Source organism: Bos mutus, chromosome 24 (assembly GCF_027580195.1).
Source record: "Bos mutus isolate GX-2022 chromosome 24, NWIPB_WYAK_1.1, whole genome shotgun sequence".
NCBI lineage: Eukaryota > Metazoa > Chordata > Mammalia > Artiodactyla > Bovidae > Bos > Bos mutus.
Genome location: NC_091640.1, coordinates 24,002,565 through 24,020,000, shown reverse-complemented (window position 1 = coordinate 24,020,000; position 17,436 = coordinate 24,002,565). Strand labels below are relative to the sequence as shown.

The window sequence follows — 17,436 nt, the reverse complement described above, 5'->3', positions numbered from 1 at the left end:
TAAATTTTGCCTTATACTTTATCATCAGTCACTTGTAAGTAAAATGTAAATTGTATTTCTAAATATTCTTAACACAGAAGTAAATAATGAAAACGTGATTAAAAAATATTTCCAGTGGTCTACATATCATTTTTTGTTATAATGTTGGTATTGAGTTATGATTTTACTTTATTAGGGTCAAAAAGTAACCTGTATGATTTGACCAGTATAATGTAATAGTTAAGAGCATAAATAGATTCTAGTGCCAGATATAATGAATCTCAACACCATCATTAAGAAGGTGTGTGAAACTGAGCAAGTTAATTAAAAAACTGTGCATCAGATTCTTCAACCACAGAATGGAGATAATAATAGCACACTCTTCATAGAATTATCATGAAGATGAAATTAGTTAATAGGTCTGAGCACTTATAATCATGTAAAATATTTCTTAAAAATGTAAAACATTAACATGTTATTATTATTATACATATTGTTTTCCTTGGTAATGTTTAAAAATATTTCTTTTGTGGCCCTAGGTTTAGCTTTATTTAAACACAATCGCACCTCTACCTCATGGCCCATATGCTGTTCACTGACAAATCCTCTTGGTGGTGGTGGTTGTTGTTCAGTCTCTAAGTCTTGTCTGACTAGTAGTAGCTATTGGTGCTACCTTTAAAATATATTCAGAGGATGGAAAGTTAAAGACAATGCTTTAAATGGTATGTTAAAGCCCTCTGATATACAGCCAGTTGGTTCACGCAGCCTACATACCAGCTTGAGGGTAACATGTCAGATATTAACAAATACTTTAGTCTGTACACTGGTCTCATCTTCAGAAACATGGTACTGTCTAAGACACTACAAATCCCTCTAGGAATTTAGGAAAGGTAATGGGAAGATACACTAGCCCAGTGGGAAAGACACTGTAAGAAAGAAAATGAAGACACAGAGACTCTGTGTCTGTGTGTGTGTGTGTGTAGGTACACGTGGGCACCCCTGTGTGCACACATGGATGCAAAATCAATTTACTGCAACCAATTATAAATGACAGACACTCATCTAAAATTAAATTTGCTGGAATAGTTTTCATTTACATGAAGAGGCTGCAAATTCAAAATAAATTTTTGACATTAAATTTCTTACCTCAGTTTTTATTATTGCATCCTGGGTTTTCTTCCCCTTTCTTTGCAATTTTTTCTTAGTTTTTTCTACATTTCTTTTAACTTCTCCTCTCTTCTCAAGTACTTCATCTAGCAACTATAGGACAATTTAGAAATTAAGATGTGCAATATTAATAGTCCAATTGTCTGGGTTTAGGATTGATAGTTCCCAAGCGACTATTTTAATAACAACAACATATATTTTGGTGTAAAAGGAAAGGATGACCACACATGAATCACAAAAACATACTATGATATCCATAATCCTAATATCAACTTGAATAACCAAAGAAAATAAAATGCTAATCAATTTTAGCTAAGTAATAACTAATAAACTCACATCGAAATAATAAATGTTCCTGACAATATTTAAACATTTTAATCAAAATTAAAACTCCAAATTTTCAGTACTCATAGTGTGTGAAAACTTATTCTTCCAAGAATTTATGTTAAATTAATAGTGTTCATAATTTATACACCGCTAAAGAATAATAAACCAAATTGATTACTGAACTACAAGAAAGTAGAAAACAGTGGCTAGTATAAAATAAAAGAATAAAAGTCATTAATCTTTTCTGGTATTCATTATTATTCTCAGATGATTACACCAAGGCTTTGATGTAACTAATAAACTCCTATCATTAGTGTAAGGAGGAGCCATTGTTAAAATAATTTATCTCACTGGTTCTTAATACTGGTTATATATTCATTACGGGAGCGCTGGGATAAGCACTGGAAGTCCTAAGTTGAGATGTACACTCAGAATTTGTTGTTTCCATGGTTTATGCCCTTGTACAAGTTGCTTCATGCAGGTAGGCTCAAGTTTTCTCATTCTATGTTACAGCTAAATTCTCTCTTGCTTATTTTAGAGAGATGCTTTGAAGATCAAAATAAAATTTCATAATAAGGAAACTGAAAATCACAAAGTTTTTAATAAATGAAATTCTGAAAAGTAGTACAGTCTACAAATACAAAGTCACATCATCATTTGCAAATAAAAGACAATTCTGTTGCCAAAATGCCCCAAACGAATATATGCGTGTTCTCCCTTCAGCTGAGGACAAGAATGTATAACTCTTACCACACCTTCTACTTCTTCAAAAGACTAATGATATGATGTATACATATTTTTTCTATTAAATCTTTTTTTGGGAAGGGCTAGTAATATCAGTTACTGCCATAAACTTGTTGTTCTGAAAATATTTTATCAACATTTGCTTATTTTTTATCCCAGCTGTCTTCACTTCGTCTATACACATCACAGATTTACCATGAAAATGTCAGGACGCATTATCTTTCATATTTGAACAAGCACAGCTTTGGAATTTTACTAACAAGCAGTGAAGACTTTGAATTAAATTCCCTACAGTGGGTAATCATACCAGAAAAATCACCACTCATTCATTTGGAATTTGCTTTTCCTAGGTATATTCTAAGTAAAGGGTTCCAGGAAATAGCATTAATACTGTCTTGCTATGTAATTCCACTGTAGACCACTTGTGTGGTCCTAGAATAGTTGCTTATTTTGTCCATGCTTTTACTTCTTCCGATATGAAATCCTAATTTTCCAAATGATACTGTAAATTGCATAAATGATTTAGCGACCTAAATATTCCTGCAAATTAGTTTCTGGATTAATGATAAATGCTTACGTCAGCATGTTCTTGGTGGCAAGTTTTGATTTTTTCAGCTTCTTCTTCTAGTTTAAGCAGTGGTTTCTCCATTTCTGCCAGTGCTAGGGAATAGATTGCTTTCTTTCTCATAAGGTCCTGCTTCTCAAGTGTCTGTTCTTCTTGAAGGGAAAAGAGTTTTTTCTGCCAGCAAAGATTATTAAATAATTCATTGTTATTAATTACCTAAACATTTATTGAGACTTTATCCTGTGCTGGGTAGTAATATTTAAAAATCAAAACAGTAAATGCCACCATAAAAAAGCAATAGGTAGAAATATAGTATATTTACAGAGTGTATATTTAAAGATATTATTAAAATACAGCATATTTAAAGGCATTATTATAAAAAATGAGAAAAAATAGACAATAGAAATAAAATATTCTTATGTATTGGAGGATAATAAAGTTAGAGAACACTTTAATGACAAATTTTGTAATATATGTAAGTCCTGCAGTCTAAGACTAAATAAAACCAATAAAAATAAATTCAAAAACTATTAAGCAAAAAGATCTGGAATATTACTGAATTATTGGGCTTATAAACAGTGAGAAAAAAATGAGACAATTTGGCACTTTCAAACATACAGAATTTGAGAGACATTGCTTTTATATGTTTGAAAATATCAAATTTGCCAACAGAAAAAAATTACAAAATTGGTGTTCGCTTCAGAGAAGAACAGAAGTACAGATAATCTCAAATATTTTTTTAATAACCTGTTTTGGACTGTTTTATGTGTTGATTTTCCTCTTTTTATAGTAATGGTTTCAAATACTTATGTATTTCTGAAGGGGAGGCAATCTAGAAACATGCCAGGGTTCAGAACACCTAATCTGGGATCCAAAAGATATGCAGGTGGTAGACAAAGATTTTAAAAAGTAAAGAAATAGCTATGCAGTGTTTATAGCTAATGTTTATAGCTAAACAGTGGAAGTCAAAGTCATCCAGTCCTGTCCAGCTCTGTGAACTCATGGCCTCCAGCCTGCCAGGCTCTTCTGTCCATGGCTTTCTCCAGGCAAGAATACTGGAGTGGGTAGCTGTTCCCTTCTCCATGGGGTCTTCCCAACCCAGATCTCCCACATTGCAGGCAGATTCTTTACCATCTGAGCCACCAGGGAAGCCCTGCTAGCTATAATATTTTAGTTTCAAAATCTTTATGTAGAAATATCATAGCATATTTTTTTTTCAGTCTTAAATAAAAGAATTCAGCTGAAGGACACTAAGACTAAAGAAAACATAACATCACCACAAGGCAAACTAAAGAGACACTGCCCTTTTACCAGACTGGCAGAAATTCCCATTAAGCCACAAAATGAGATATGTATACGAGAGGTCAGTTTCTTTACGCATGATCAGACGCTGCTAGTCGTACACAGAGGGCAACTGTCATCAACTAAGGACAGAAAACTGCTGGCTTGCAAACCAAGTAGTGAAAAGATGCCTCATTACAGGCAAATTTAAAATGCTAAGTAAACTGCAAATTAAAAGAATAAAATATTGAAACCAATTGGGTTTACCTGAATCATCATTCCATTAGCCACTTCACCTCGAGTGAGTTTCTTCAGGAAGTCTTCTCTGCCCTGTACATTATCAATTTTTTTTAAAACGAAAGGAGGTTTTATGTATGAAAAGTCACAAAACATTTTAAGACAACTGCTAACACAAAATACATTTTACTTAGGTTAAAATGAAGACTAACTGTTCACTACACACTGAGTATTATAATTAAAAGATAAATAAATAAAATCCTGATGTTATCTGAAGCACAATTAGTAAGTGATACAATACCAGGAAATAGAATACAGAATATCTGTTCAATTAATTGTATGTTATAAACTTGAACTAAAATATCAAAATAAGAAAATCAAAAAGGAAAAACTAGATAGTCTTCAATTACTCTTTTAAAAAATATCAATCTTCTTTCACTATTTTCCAGAATGAACACATTCCATTTTGAAAGCGGGACAGATGAATTCAAGTTTAGACTTTACAAAACATGATCAAATTCTCCACGTGGCTAGAAAAAATTTTCTCTTTGGCTGTTTCTTATTTTAAAAAATCATTCCTTGAAAGATGGTGGACAAAAAACATGTGGAAAAAATTTTCTATTTGATACTTGGATAGAGAGTCTTAATGTCTTTATAGTTGTACTTCATATTATCACACAACCAGATTTAGAAATAACTCAAAAATTTCCTTCTGTGTTTAGAATTACCTCTTGGAACACCTTATTTGAGGGAGGAATTGTCCTGGATTTAAGCTGTCCTCTATATTAAAAAAAGATGTACGGCTTTGTAAAGAAGAACTGTTGAAGTTCTCTAAAATTCCTCCTTCATTACTGAACCCCTACCATATCACAGAGTCTACACAGACATTCTTAAGAAACAAGTCAGTAAGTCTCTCCTACAACCCATTTCCTTAGTATAGCAACCCATCAAAATTACACTCTTCTAAAGTAAAGCAAGATAACTCCAAAGAAGAAAAGAGGAGATAAAGAAGGCAATACCTTTAATATATTACTTCACCCAAGGATATACCTATATCTAAAGCCAATTTATTCAATGATGTATTTTGATAATTTAAAAGAAATTAGTTGCCTCTTCTAATATAACAGATAACAGTTTTATCAACTAGTTAAACATTTAGTATTAAGGGAACCAAATTACAAATGACTCTATAGACTAGAAAAAATATACTGTATTTCAAAATAGTAACTGAAAAATGTGTGTGTGTGTGTGTTTATCAAGGAGATAAATTGCAAAATGGTACGGCATTAAGCTGAAGAGATAAACTATCAGCTTATGTAGAATCTTTAAGGCACAATAAGAAAATTAGTGAAGAATGTTAAACAAGGTGTGTGTTTTAGGAAGGTTACTTGGGCTGCAATGGGGATTAATTAGTGTTTCCTTAAGATTCATTCGTCCTTTTAAGTTTTTTTTTAATTGTCAGTAAAGAGAGAACTCTATTGTTTAAGTGAATTCAAGTTCCTGAACTTACATAAATTAACATCATGCAAAAAGAATTTGCATAAATGAGGCCAATAAAAACTGTAGGCAGTATGTGCGCTCAGTTCCTCGTGTACAATGCTCTGTGACCCCATGGACTGTAGCTCGCCAGGCTCCTCTGTCCACTGGATTTCCCAGGCAAGAATGCTGGAGTGGGTTGCATTTCCTCCTCCAGGGGATCTTCCCGACTCAGGGACTGAACTCAAGGAGTCTCCTGCCTCTCCTGCACTGGCAGGCAAATTCTTTATCACTCTGCCACCTGAGAAGCCAGTATATGAGACATTATAATAAAATAGGCTAGAAGTCTGAAGATGCAAGAGTAAAACAATTGCATTTCTTTGAAAAGAAGGGAAGAGTCCCATCAAATTTTGAAACCTGTATTTCTATACAAAACCAACTCAACCTATTACCAGTGGATCAACATGCACTTCCTGCAAGACAACATCTGGAGCTTCACTCTCGCCTCTCAGGGAACTCTTTAAGCTCTGCTTTCTACCATGCCCCCAAACCTCCATGACTCAGAGCAAGGTCAAATGACAGGTCACCAGAAGGGAAACTACTGGGTTGGCCAAAACAGTCATTCGGATTTTTCTGGACGATGGTATGGAAATGGCCGAATGGATTTTTTGGCCAACCCAGTCCTTGTCACTGACTGGGCTGCCGATTTCAACTTCCACCGGCCACAGGGCATGTTTCCAGCCAGATGTTCAAGCCCTTCCCTCGGTACTACCCCCTTCCTGAAAGCATACTCTGTCCATCCGGGCACTGGCCAAATGCTGGGAAGTTGACCAGTTCCTAGGAGAGCTACCAAGTTACTATGACCTTCAAGAACCCGAGAATTAGCCTAAGACTGACATTAAGGTGAGCTCTGAGGGTCAGAGGTGCACACAGGCCACAGTGCAACATCTGAGTGAGGGGACCTATTTGTCATCCCTTCCTGTTGTCACAAGAAGCATTCCCTGTAAAGCTGACTCTGAGGTGGTGGGGTTTTGAGTGCAGAATTCTTATCAAGGCGTGTACTTGGAATCAACTCCTGTTGGACTGGAGAGGGGGCATGATGGGAAAAATAGAAAGAAGATGAGAGATGATGCAGGATTAAGCAAAAACATAGGCTGAGCTCTTAATACAAAGCATCCCCAACAAGAATCTTGGTCAACACCATGGGGTGTCCTGGAGCAAGAACAGGCCCCCAGCTTTGCTGCACCTGGAAGGGGAATGACCTCAAGCAAAGTGACAACTGATTTCTGAAGTAGAATCTGGGCAGTTACGTCCATGAAGCTTCTGTCATGAGTCCCCTCAATGATAAAGCTATCATTAGTGCTACTAAGACTTATAGGCAAAGTATTATTACCTGCCTACTATGTAGAGTTTGTTTTAACCTCACAACGAAATCCATGAAATCGCTAGTATTGTCCCCTTTTGCAAATGGGAAAATTGGGACAGATTATATAAATTACCAGAATGCAAAAATCTAGCACACATGGGAAGCAGGATGCTAATCCACATAGAGAGCCCAGGGACTTTATTTCATTGCCTTAGGATCTCAGCGACGCCTGGATACGTAGGATCCTTCAATGTGACTGAAATATTTAGTGCAGAGCCTTCTGACTGCCCTGTCTCTTCCTTTGCGAAGTCTGCTTTTCCATTAGGCTTTCTAAGCAACTGGACTGCTGGACTCTGTAACTCAGCCACCTGTTCCACAGACAGAGGAATCGAATGAGACTCTGTGTTATAGACACACCAATCTGCCAGTGAGGCCATGTGCGCGTGCAAGCTAGGTTGCTTCCTGTCCACCTCTTTGCGACCTCGTGGATGGTAGCTCACCAGGCTCCCTTGTACGTGGGATTCTCCAGGCAAGAATACTGGAATGGGTTGCCATGCCTTCCTCTAGGGGATCTTCCCGACCCAGGGATTGAACCCATGTCTCTTACATCTCCTGTATTGCGGCGGATTCTTTACCATTACTGCCAGCTGGGAAGGCTCCAGTGACATGACACCTGGCTCTAAAACAGAGTCTGCTTAGAAGGTTATGAACACTAGGGAGATGCTTCTTTTTAAATTCTGCAGCATGGATTATGTCACTGCAAAAAAAACAGTAGCAGGCTAAAATGGGTATGAATTACTGTAGGCTTTTAAAATGGGTATGAATTACTGTAGGCTTAACATAAGAACCAGAGTGTAGTGTTCTTAGCAAAATACTGATTGCTTATCATTGAAAACATTCAAAAAGAGAGACTGGACAACGACAATGAGCTACAGTAGTTGTAAAAAGATTCCCAGATTTAATCACCTAAGTACCATTTTTTTGAGAATATGCTGTATCCCACGGAATTTCCTAGAATATTTTATATGTCCGACTCTTTGCGACCCCATGAATCGCAGCACGCCAGGCCTCCCTGTCCATCACCAACTCCCAGAGTTCACTGAGACTCACGTCCATCGAGTCAGTGATGCCATCCAGCCATCTCATCCTCTGTTGTCCCCTTCTCCTCCTGCCCCCAATCCCTCCCAGCATCAGAGTCTTTTCCAATGAGTCAACTGTTCGCATGAGGTGGCCAAAGTACTGGAGTTTCAGCTTCAGCATCAGTCCTTCCAAAGAAATCCCAGGGCTGATCTCCTTCAGAATGGACTGGTTGGATCTCCTTGCAGTTCAAGGGACTCTCAAGAGTCTTCTCCAACACCACAGTTCAAAAGCATCAATTCTTCGGCGCTCAGCCTTCTTCACAGTCCAACTCTCACATCCATACATGACCACAGGAAAAACATAGCCTTGACTAGATGGACCTTTGTTGGCAAAGTAATGTCTCTGCTTTTGAATATGCTATCTAGGTTGGTCGTAACTTTCCTTCCAAGGAGTAAGCATCTTTTAATTTCATGGCTGCAGTCACCATCTGTAGTGATTTTGGAGCCCCCAAAAATAAAGTCTGACGCTGTTTCCACTGTTTCCCCATCTATTTCCCATGAAGTGGTGGGACCGGATGTCATGATCTTCGTTTTCTGAATGTTGAGCTTTAAGCCAACTTTTTCACTCTCCACTTTCACTTTCATCAAGAGGCTTTTGAGTTTCTCTTCACTTTCTGCCATAAGGGTGGTGTCATCTAGGCACCCCTATTGATCCATGTAGGGACCTTGCAAAATGATCAGAGATGCACAAGTTTCAGTTAACTTGAGGCTGCGGAAAGTGAGGGCTGCCTGTGTGTCGTGTGTGTATGTGTTCGTGCAACACACACGTGTATATGAGTCATCATATCCATTTAGTGACTTAGCTACAACTGTTGTTGTTGTTCAGTCACCCAGTCATGTCTGACTCTTAGTAACCCAATGGAATGCAGCATGCCAGGCCTACGATTCAAAGATGAGAAAACTAAGGTCACAAATGTCATGGCAGTTGCCACATGACTAAGATTCAACAAGTATCAATGCCAAGCTGCTTGACATTGAAGCCTGGGCTACTACACAGCACTCTGAATTAAGCCACCTCCTCTTCTCAGCTTTTAGTCCTCTGTCTGGCACATAATCTCTATTGAATGAACAACTTATTGAACAAATGCATTAATAAATAACAACAACAACAAAAATTAGTCCCTAGGCTGGGATATGAATTGTAAAATTTCAGGGCTTTTCACATTTAAAAATATGTTTTTAAAATGTCTTTCTATATAATGAGAAACTTGGGATTCATCCAGCTATCACACAGATTCTCACTCATAAACAGCATCTTGAGGAGAAAGAATGAAACAAAGCCTACAGGACATTTTCCCCAAGATGTAGGGAAATGGGTAACTGGATAAGCACTGAAAGCAGACTGCCTTTCTCAGGAATGCACTCTGCAGCCCAACCCAGGCCAGGCTTTTTGGTTTTTCAAACTGCCAAAGTACAGTAAAGGGAATGAAAGCCCAGAAGCATCATCATTTCACACCTATAATTCAACCAAGAATTATCAATGAATGCTAAGTCCACTGGGTGAACTTTTTGGAAACAGTTCCATATTCTTACAATATCACTCAGTTGAAAGTAAAAATGAAAGTCCGCTTAGTTGTGTTCAACTCTTTGGCACCCCATGGACTGGGATTCTATGGAGAATCTATGGGATTCTCCAGGCCAGAATACTGAAGTGGGTACCCTATCCTTTCTCCAGGGGATCTTCCTAACCCAGGGATTGAACCCAGGTCTCCCACACTGTAGGCGGATTCTTTACCATCTGAGCTACTAGGGAAGATTATCACTCAGTTGAGTACTTGTTAATTATAGCAGGAGGATGGATAAACCACAACTTTAACCAAATGATCAAACTTACTATCACTATTATCACTTTGGCCACCTGATGTGGAGAACTGACTCACTGGAAAACACTCTGAAGATGGGAAAGATTGAAGGCAAAAAGAGGAGAGGGCGGCAGAGGATGAGATGGTTAGATTTCATGACCGACTCAATGGGCATGAATCTAAGCAAACTCTGGGAGACAGTGAAGGCCAGGGGAGGACTGCATGCTGTACAGTCCATGGGGTGGCAAAGAGTCAGACACGACTTAGGGACTGAACCACAACACCAACTGTCACTGGTTATGAGACAAACTTACACCGTGTGTTTTGTAATATGTCTTATTGATACAATATTATAACTTATGTAATATTCCTGCCACAAGTGTTTTCTCTGAATCTAATCATGAGTAAACACAAAGATCAATCCACACTGAGAGAAATTCTGCAAAGTAACTGGCCTTGACTCCTTAAAAAATGTCTGTGTAATGAGAGACAAACTAAACAGAAGTGTAAGGGACATTATACGATTAAAGGGAATTTAAAAGTGATAACAAATGCAATGTGTTATAACTCAAGCATGTGGCAACCAACCAAATCAGAGAAGTGTGTGTGTGGACTGTATATTTGTGCCAGTTTCCTAATTACTGTCTCTTAGCTCTCATTGCACTCTTAACTCTGATTTGAGATACTGGAGCTGGGTCTTGTGCATGAACAGTGAACAGTTTTCTTCTGCCAGCTGGAGTAAAGTGAGGCTTTATCAGTAGAGGGCTCAGAGGGGCTTACAAGCAAAGGGGATTCCCAGCCTTGTTTTGGTTCTGACTAATTTCCCCTTCCTCATGCACAACTGATGTCGGCTGGTCTGCGAGGAACCTCCAGCCCTCAGCCAGGTTCTCCACCCAGCAACTCTGTTCACACTCCAGTCAACCTACACCAAGGTTCTCTGCTTCTGGGCCACCTACTGAACACAGCCGCCCTCTTCTATAATGCCTTACCCTGCTTTGCAGGAGAACAGCTTCTTCCACAACTATCATGTGGGTACGTTCCCGCATCCCTACGGGCTGTGAATATCCCCTGCATCTGCTCTTCCTACATGCTTCAGACCAGGGTCTGTAAGCTTTCCCTGTAAAAGGCTAGACAATAAATAATCTACACTTCGTGGCTATAAGGTCTCTGTCACAACTACTCAAATATGGTTTTGGAGAAAAGGAATAAAAATGTATTAAAAAGATAGCTTTGAAGAGTTTGAAAGAAGCTGAGGGAAAGCGAGTGACAGCATCTCAGAGGCTCGGAAGAGCCTACGCTGAAACCATCCCAGTGGTTGACTTGCTGCCCGGCTTTAGCAGCCAGAAACCAGCAGGTGGCAGCAGAGAGCTATTCTAATGGAAGCGACTTCTGCACGAGCAGAAAGGACAGCTGAAGTCCAGAGACCCATGTTTAAAGAGAAAATGAAAGGAGAAACTAAACATAAATAGATCTAAGCTCATAATCACGGATGTTTCATCCCTTTTATTTCCAGTGACAAAAGGGGCACTAAGGAAGGTTGTAGAATTCATTACATAAGGTATGAGACACGAAGAGAGAGAAATAGACTTTAAGAATTAAAACCGTAAAGCAAAATTTGGGATTTCTGCAGGTGGGCTGGGATGAGTTAGTGGTGCAGGGCAGCTCTGGCTGTGAATTGCTAGGGCAGTTTTAGGTGGTCAGGACCCTAAAGCAAGTCCAGGATGCAGCTCACCCAACCTGGTTCTATCCAAAAGTAAACACAACAGTACTATTTCATCTACCATTTTTTATGAAGGTGTATGTGCTTTTTGTAGAAATATTTTAAAACTAAAAAAATTAAAATGAAACCGTAAAGCCAGAGATACACATTTTGACTTTTGGTGCATTCGTTTTTAGGTCTAGGGATTGAATACTATCTTGGTTAAAATTACCCTTATAAGTTCTTTTTCAGCCACTTAAAAAAGAGGACTTTCATTAATTTTTAAAAATTCTAAATGAAATGAACTCACAATTTATCCTTGTACTCATATATTTAACTATTATTCTATTACCTAGAAATCTGTGTATTTAAATTTTCCCACTGTATGTTAAATATGTACTCAAGCTTTCCATAAAAATTTACTGAGTACTTACTTTGTTCTAAGTACTGTTAGACCTAGGGATGCAGCAGTGTACAAAATAGACAATAATTCTTGTCCCCCTGTAACATATTTTCTGGCAGTTATTATATAATTAATCATAAAACACCTTTAAATTGCATCTATATAGCTTCTGTTTATCTTTGTTATCTGGTGATTTTAAGTCCTATTTTTATAAATAATGTTAATGAATTATAGATATGAATACACTTTAAATTCTTTACTTATTATTGATAAATTAACTTTTCAGAAAGGTTCTATTAATTTATACTGAGCTGGATACTCCAGCAGCTTATGAGAGTCGCATACTGATATGTCTTTGCCTTTATCAAACATTAGTTTTGATTTATGTAAAATTGGCATAACATGTTCTTTTTTCACAAAATTACTGTCAGAGTAGAAGATAATGCATACAAAGTAGTAGACTGAAGGAGATATTCAAATTAAGCATTCAACAAATAGATTACTTTCAATATGTTATGTAGAATCTACATGTTTATCAGGAGACAGACTTGAGTTAAAGTGCAAGTCAGTTATTGAAGACTATTATCCTAAAAAAATAAAAGTAGCCCTATTCTATGAAATATTTTTTAAGTTGTTTATCCCTAATATTTTTGAAAATATATCATCTGTCAGGCTCCGAAACATTTTATATTCAATATTATTCCTTTATCACACAAGGCACAATGTAAGTATTGTTATACACATTTAAGAGATGAAAAGCCTAGGCTCAATATGGTTAAGCAATATTCTCAATATTTTCAAAACAAATACTTAGCAGAACAGGAATTTAAATTATGAAACATTTAACTCCAAAACCTATACTCTTTCAACAAAATCACATATCCATTTGAAAAGAGAGAAAAAGAAACAAAATTCACAGATTTAAATGGAAATATGAAAGAGTTAATTCATCACCTCTTTTCTGGCAAACAAAGCTCTAATCCAGTAGACTAGGAATGGAAGTTATATTTTCATATAGTTTTTGCAACAAGTCAAATAAAGTTTAATTTTGTTCTCAAATGTTTGTGCCATCAATATGCTTTATTTATATCATACCTTCCAGGTCTATTTACTACTCCCACATACATGTGTCAGGAAAATAAACTGGTACTTAACTAAGGGAACACCTAGTTGCCTTTTGAAGGACTTAAGCCTTAAAATACCTTCATTCTATTTCTGTTTTATCTGTACCATAACACTTTACCCCAGTAAACAGGTACCAATAATTGGAGGCCCCAATATAACAATTAATGACTTCCTTTCATTCAACTTTGCTGAAGTATTCCTCCTCTGAATGTAGTAGAGAAGAATCTTAGTAAACTAAAATCCAATGGGACAAAAGAAAAAGAATGAAAATAGTGATCAGAGAGAGATAAAGAGTGACTATGCTATCAATTTAAAGCATAACTCTGTGGGAGAGGGAGAGGGTGGGATGATTTTGGAGAATGGCATTAAAACATGTACAGTATCATATAAGAAACTAATCGCCAGTCCAGGTTCGATGCAGGATACAGGAAGCTTGGGGCTGGTGCACTGGGATGACCCAGAGGGATGGTATGGGGAGCGGGGAGAAGGGTTCAGGATGGGGAACATGTGTACACCTGTGGCGGATGCATGTTGATGTATGGCAAAACTAATATGATATTGTAAAGTAAAAAAAAAATTAATAATAATAATTAAAAAAATAAAGCACAAGTGACTCTGAGCTTCTAGGTTACTTAAAATAGAGGGACACATGAAACTTTAGAGCATGCTTAATTATTAATACTGCTAAGTCACTTAAGTCACGTCCGACTCTGTGCGACCCCATAGACGGCAGCCCACCAGGCTCCCAGGTCCTTGGGATTCTCCAGGCAAGAACACTGGAGTGGGTTGCCATTTCCTTCTTCAATGCAGGAAAGTGAAAAGTGAAGGTGAAGTCACTCAGTTGTGTCCAACTCTTAGCGGCCCCATGGACTGCAGCCCACCAGGCTCATCCATCCATGGGAATTATTAATAAGAGAAGGAATAAAATTTATATCAAGAAAATTTTTCTCTTAATTCTGAAATCTAAAGTAAACCAGGTGCATTGATTTTTGACCATTTTGAACAGTCTGACCACTTTCTCACTAGTATGAAAAACCTAAGTACCAATGGTCAACTTTGAACATACTTTTACCAGCCTTTGTTAAAAGCCAAGGACATAGTATCAGTTCATAATTCAATAGAGGCCGTAGCAGATGGTAAAAAGTAATATCCTCTAGATTTCAATAAGAGACATAAGCCCTCAAGAATGTAAATGAAAAAATATCAGAATAGTCATTATATGATCATTTCATAAATACCATCATGTCTTCTGTCCATTTTTTGATTGGTTTGTTTGCCTTGTTTTTTAATATTGAGTGTCATGAGCTGTTTGCATATTTTGGAGATTAATCCCTTGTCAGCTACTTCATTTGCAAATATTTTCTCCAAATCTAAAGGTTATCTTTTCATCTTGTTTATGGCTACCTCTGCTGTGAAAAATCTTTTAAGTTTAGTTAGGTCTCACTCATTTATTTTTATTTTCATTACTCCAAGAGGTGAGTCAAAAAGATCTTGCTGCAATTTATGTCCAAAAGTGTTCTGAATATGTTTTCTTCTAAGAGGTTTATAGTGTCTGGCCTTATATTTAGGTCTTTATTCCACTTTGAGTTTATTTTTATGTATGGTGTTAGAGTGTTCTAACATCATTCTTTCATATGTAGCTGTCCAGTCTTCCCAGAATCCCTTATTGAAGAGACTGTCTCTTTTCCACTGTAGACATTTCTCCAAAAAAAAGACTTACAGAGGGCCAACAAACATATGAAAATATGCTCAACATCACTAATTAAAAATTAGAGAAATGCAAATCAAAACTACAATGAGGTAGCACCTCACAACAGTCAGAAGAGCCAACATCAAAAAATCTACAAACAATAAACGCTGGAGAGAAGTATGGAAAAAAGGGACCCTCTTACAATGTTGCTGAGAATGTAAACTGGTACAGTCACTATGGAGAACAGTAGAGAGGTTCTTATAAAACTAAAAACAGAGCTACCATATGACCCAACAAATGCACTCCTGGGCATATACCCAGAGAAAACCATAACTCAAAAAGATACAAGCACGCCAGTGTTCACTGAAGCACTGTTTACAATAGCCTGGACGTGGAAGCAACCTAAATGTCCATCAATGAAGGAGTGGATAAATCTGCACACACACACACACACACACACACACACACTGGAGTATTACTCAGCCATAAAAAGGAATTAAATGATGCCATCTGCAGAGATGTGGATGGACCAAGAGACTGTCATGCAGTGTGAAGTCAGAAAGAGAAAAAAGAAATATTATAATATTGCATATATGTGAAATCTAGAAAAATGATACAGATGAATTTATTTGCAAAGCAGAAATAGAGACACAGATAAAGAGAACAAATGTATGGATACCAAGGGGGAAGGGGTGGTGGGAGACTGGGATTGACATATATAGATAACTAATGAGAAGCTACTGTATAGCACAGGGAACCCTCTACTCAATACTCTGTGATGACCTACATTGGAAGGAAATCCAAAAAAGAGGGGTTGTATTATACATATAGCTGATCCACTTCACTGTACAGCAGAAATTAACCCAAGATTGTAAAGCAACTATATTCCAATAAAAATAAACTTAAGAACTGCAAAAAAAAAAATATCATCAGTCTTACCTGGAATTGGGATAGAAGCTGTACAGTGCACAAATCAAATTTTGGCTTATTAAAGCTTTGTTCTGTTAATTGAAATGGACTTGCTCAGTAGGTTCTGACTTTTACTTTAGTCAAATAAAGGGTCTATAAATTTTGATTCAGAAATGAACAAATAGTTGAAGCGAGAGCCAAGATTTTTCACTAAAAAAAGTTCCGGGTTGCTTGAAATAATTGGAGGAAAAAAACTCAAGGAAACTAACAAACTTCTAAACTTTAAAGTTATAGACCATATTATTGTGGCCTAGAACAGTCTAAGGACATAACACATTGTCTTTTTCACATAGCATTAAAAGTGACACTTAAAAAACACTACTTGGCCATGAAAAAGAATGACATAATGCTATTTGCAGAAACATGGATGAACGTACGAATTAAATACTAAATGAAATAAGTCAAACAGAGAGAGACAAATTCCATATGATATCACTTATATGTATAATCTAAAATATGACAGAAATGAACTTATTCATGAAACAGAACAGACTCACAGACATAGAAAAAAATTATCATTACCCAAGGGGAAGGGGGGGAGGAATAAATTAGGAGTTTGGGGTTAGCAGATACAAACTATCGTATATAAATAGATAAAGAATGTACTGTATAGCACAGGGAACTATATTTAGTATCCTCTACTAAACTACACAAGCTGGAATCAAGATTGCCAGGAGAAATATCAATAACCTCAGATATGCAGATGACACCACCCTTATGGCAGAAAGTGAAGAGGAACTCAAAAGCCTGTTGATGAAAGTGAAAGTGGAGAGTGAAAAAGTTGGCTTAAAACTCAACATCCAGAAAACGAAGATCATGGCAACCGGTCCCATCACTTCATGGCAAATAGATGGAGAAACAGTGGAAACAGTGTCAGACTTTATTTTTTGGGCTCCAAAATCACTGCAGATGGTGATTGCAGCCATGAAAGATGCTTACTCCTTGGAAGGAAAGTTATGACCAACCTAGATAGCATATTGAAAAGCAGAGACATTACTTTGCCAACAAAGGTTCGTCTAGTCAAGGCTATGGTTTTTCCTGTGGTCATGTATAGATGTGAGAGTTGGACTGTGAAGAAAGCTGAGTGCCGAAGAACTGATGCTTTTGAGCCGTGGTATTGGAGAAGACTCTTGAGAGTCCCTTGGATTGCAAGGATATCCAACCAGTCCATCCTAAAGGAGATCAGTCCTGGATGTTCATTGGAAAGACAGATGCTGAGGCTGAAACTCCAATACTTTGGCCACCTCATGCAAAGAGTTGACTCATTGGAAAAGACTCTGATGCTGGGAGGGATTGGGGGCAGGAGGAGAAGGGGACAACAGAGGATGAGATGGCTGGATGGCATCACCGACTCGATGCACATGAGTTTGGGTGAACTCTGGGAGTTGGTGATGGACAGGGAGGCCTGGCGTGCTGCGATTCATGGGGTCGCAAAGAGTTGGACATGACTGAGCGACTGAACTGAAC

General features: G+C 37.4%; 1 protein-coding gene across 1 annotated transcript in view; it reads right to left on the bottom strand.

Moving 5' to 3' along the window:
* CCDC178 (coiled-coil domain containing 178) overlaps nt 1–17,436 on the bottom strand; it is a 379,230-nt gene that overhangs the window by 261,103 nt on the left and 100,691 nt on the right. The window contains exons 13-15 of the mRNA XM_070361801.1: nt 4,331–4,393; nt 2,795–2,956; nt 1,126–1,239 (exon numbers count right to left, since the gene is read on the bottom strand). Of these exons, the coding sequence (XP_070217902.1) occupies nt 1,126–1,239; nt 2,795–2,956; nt 4,331–4,393 (339 nt within the window). The remainder of the gene's footprint in view (nt 1–1,125; nt 1,240–2,794; nt 2,957–4,330; nt 4,394–17,436) is intronic.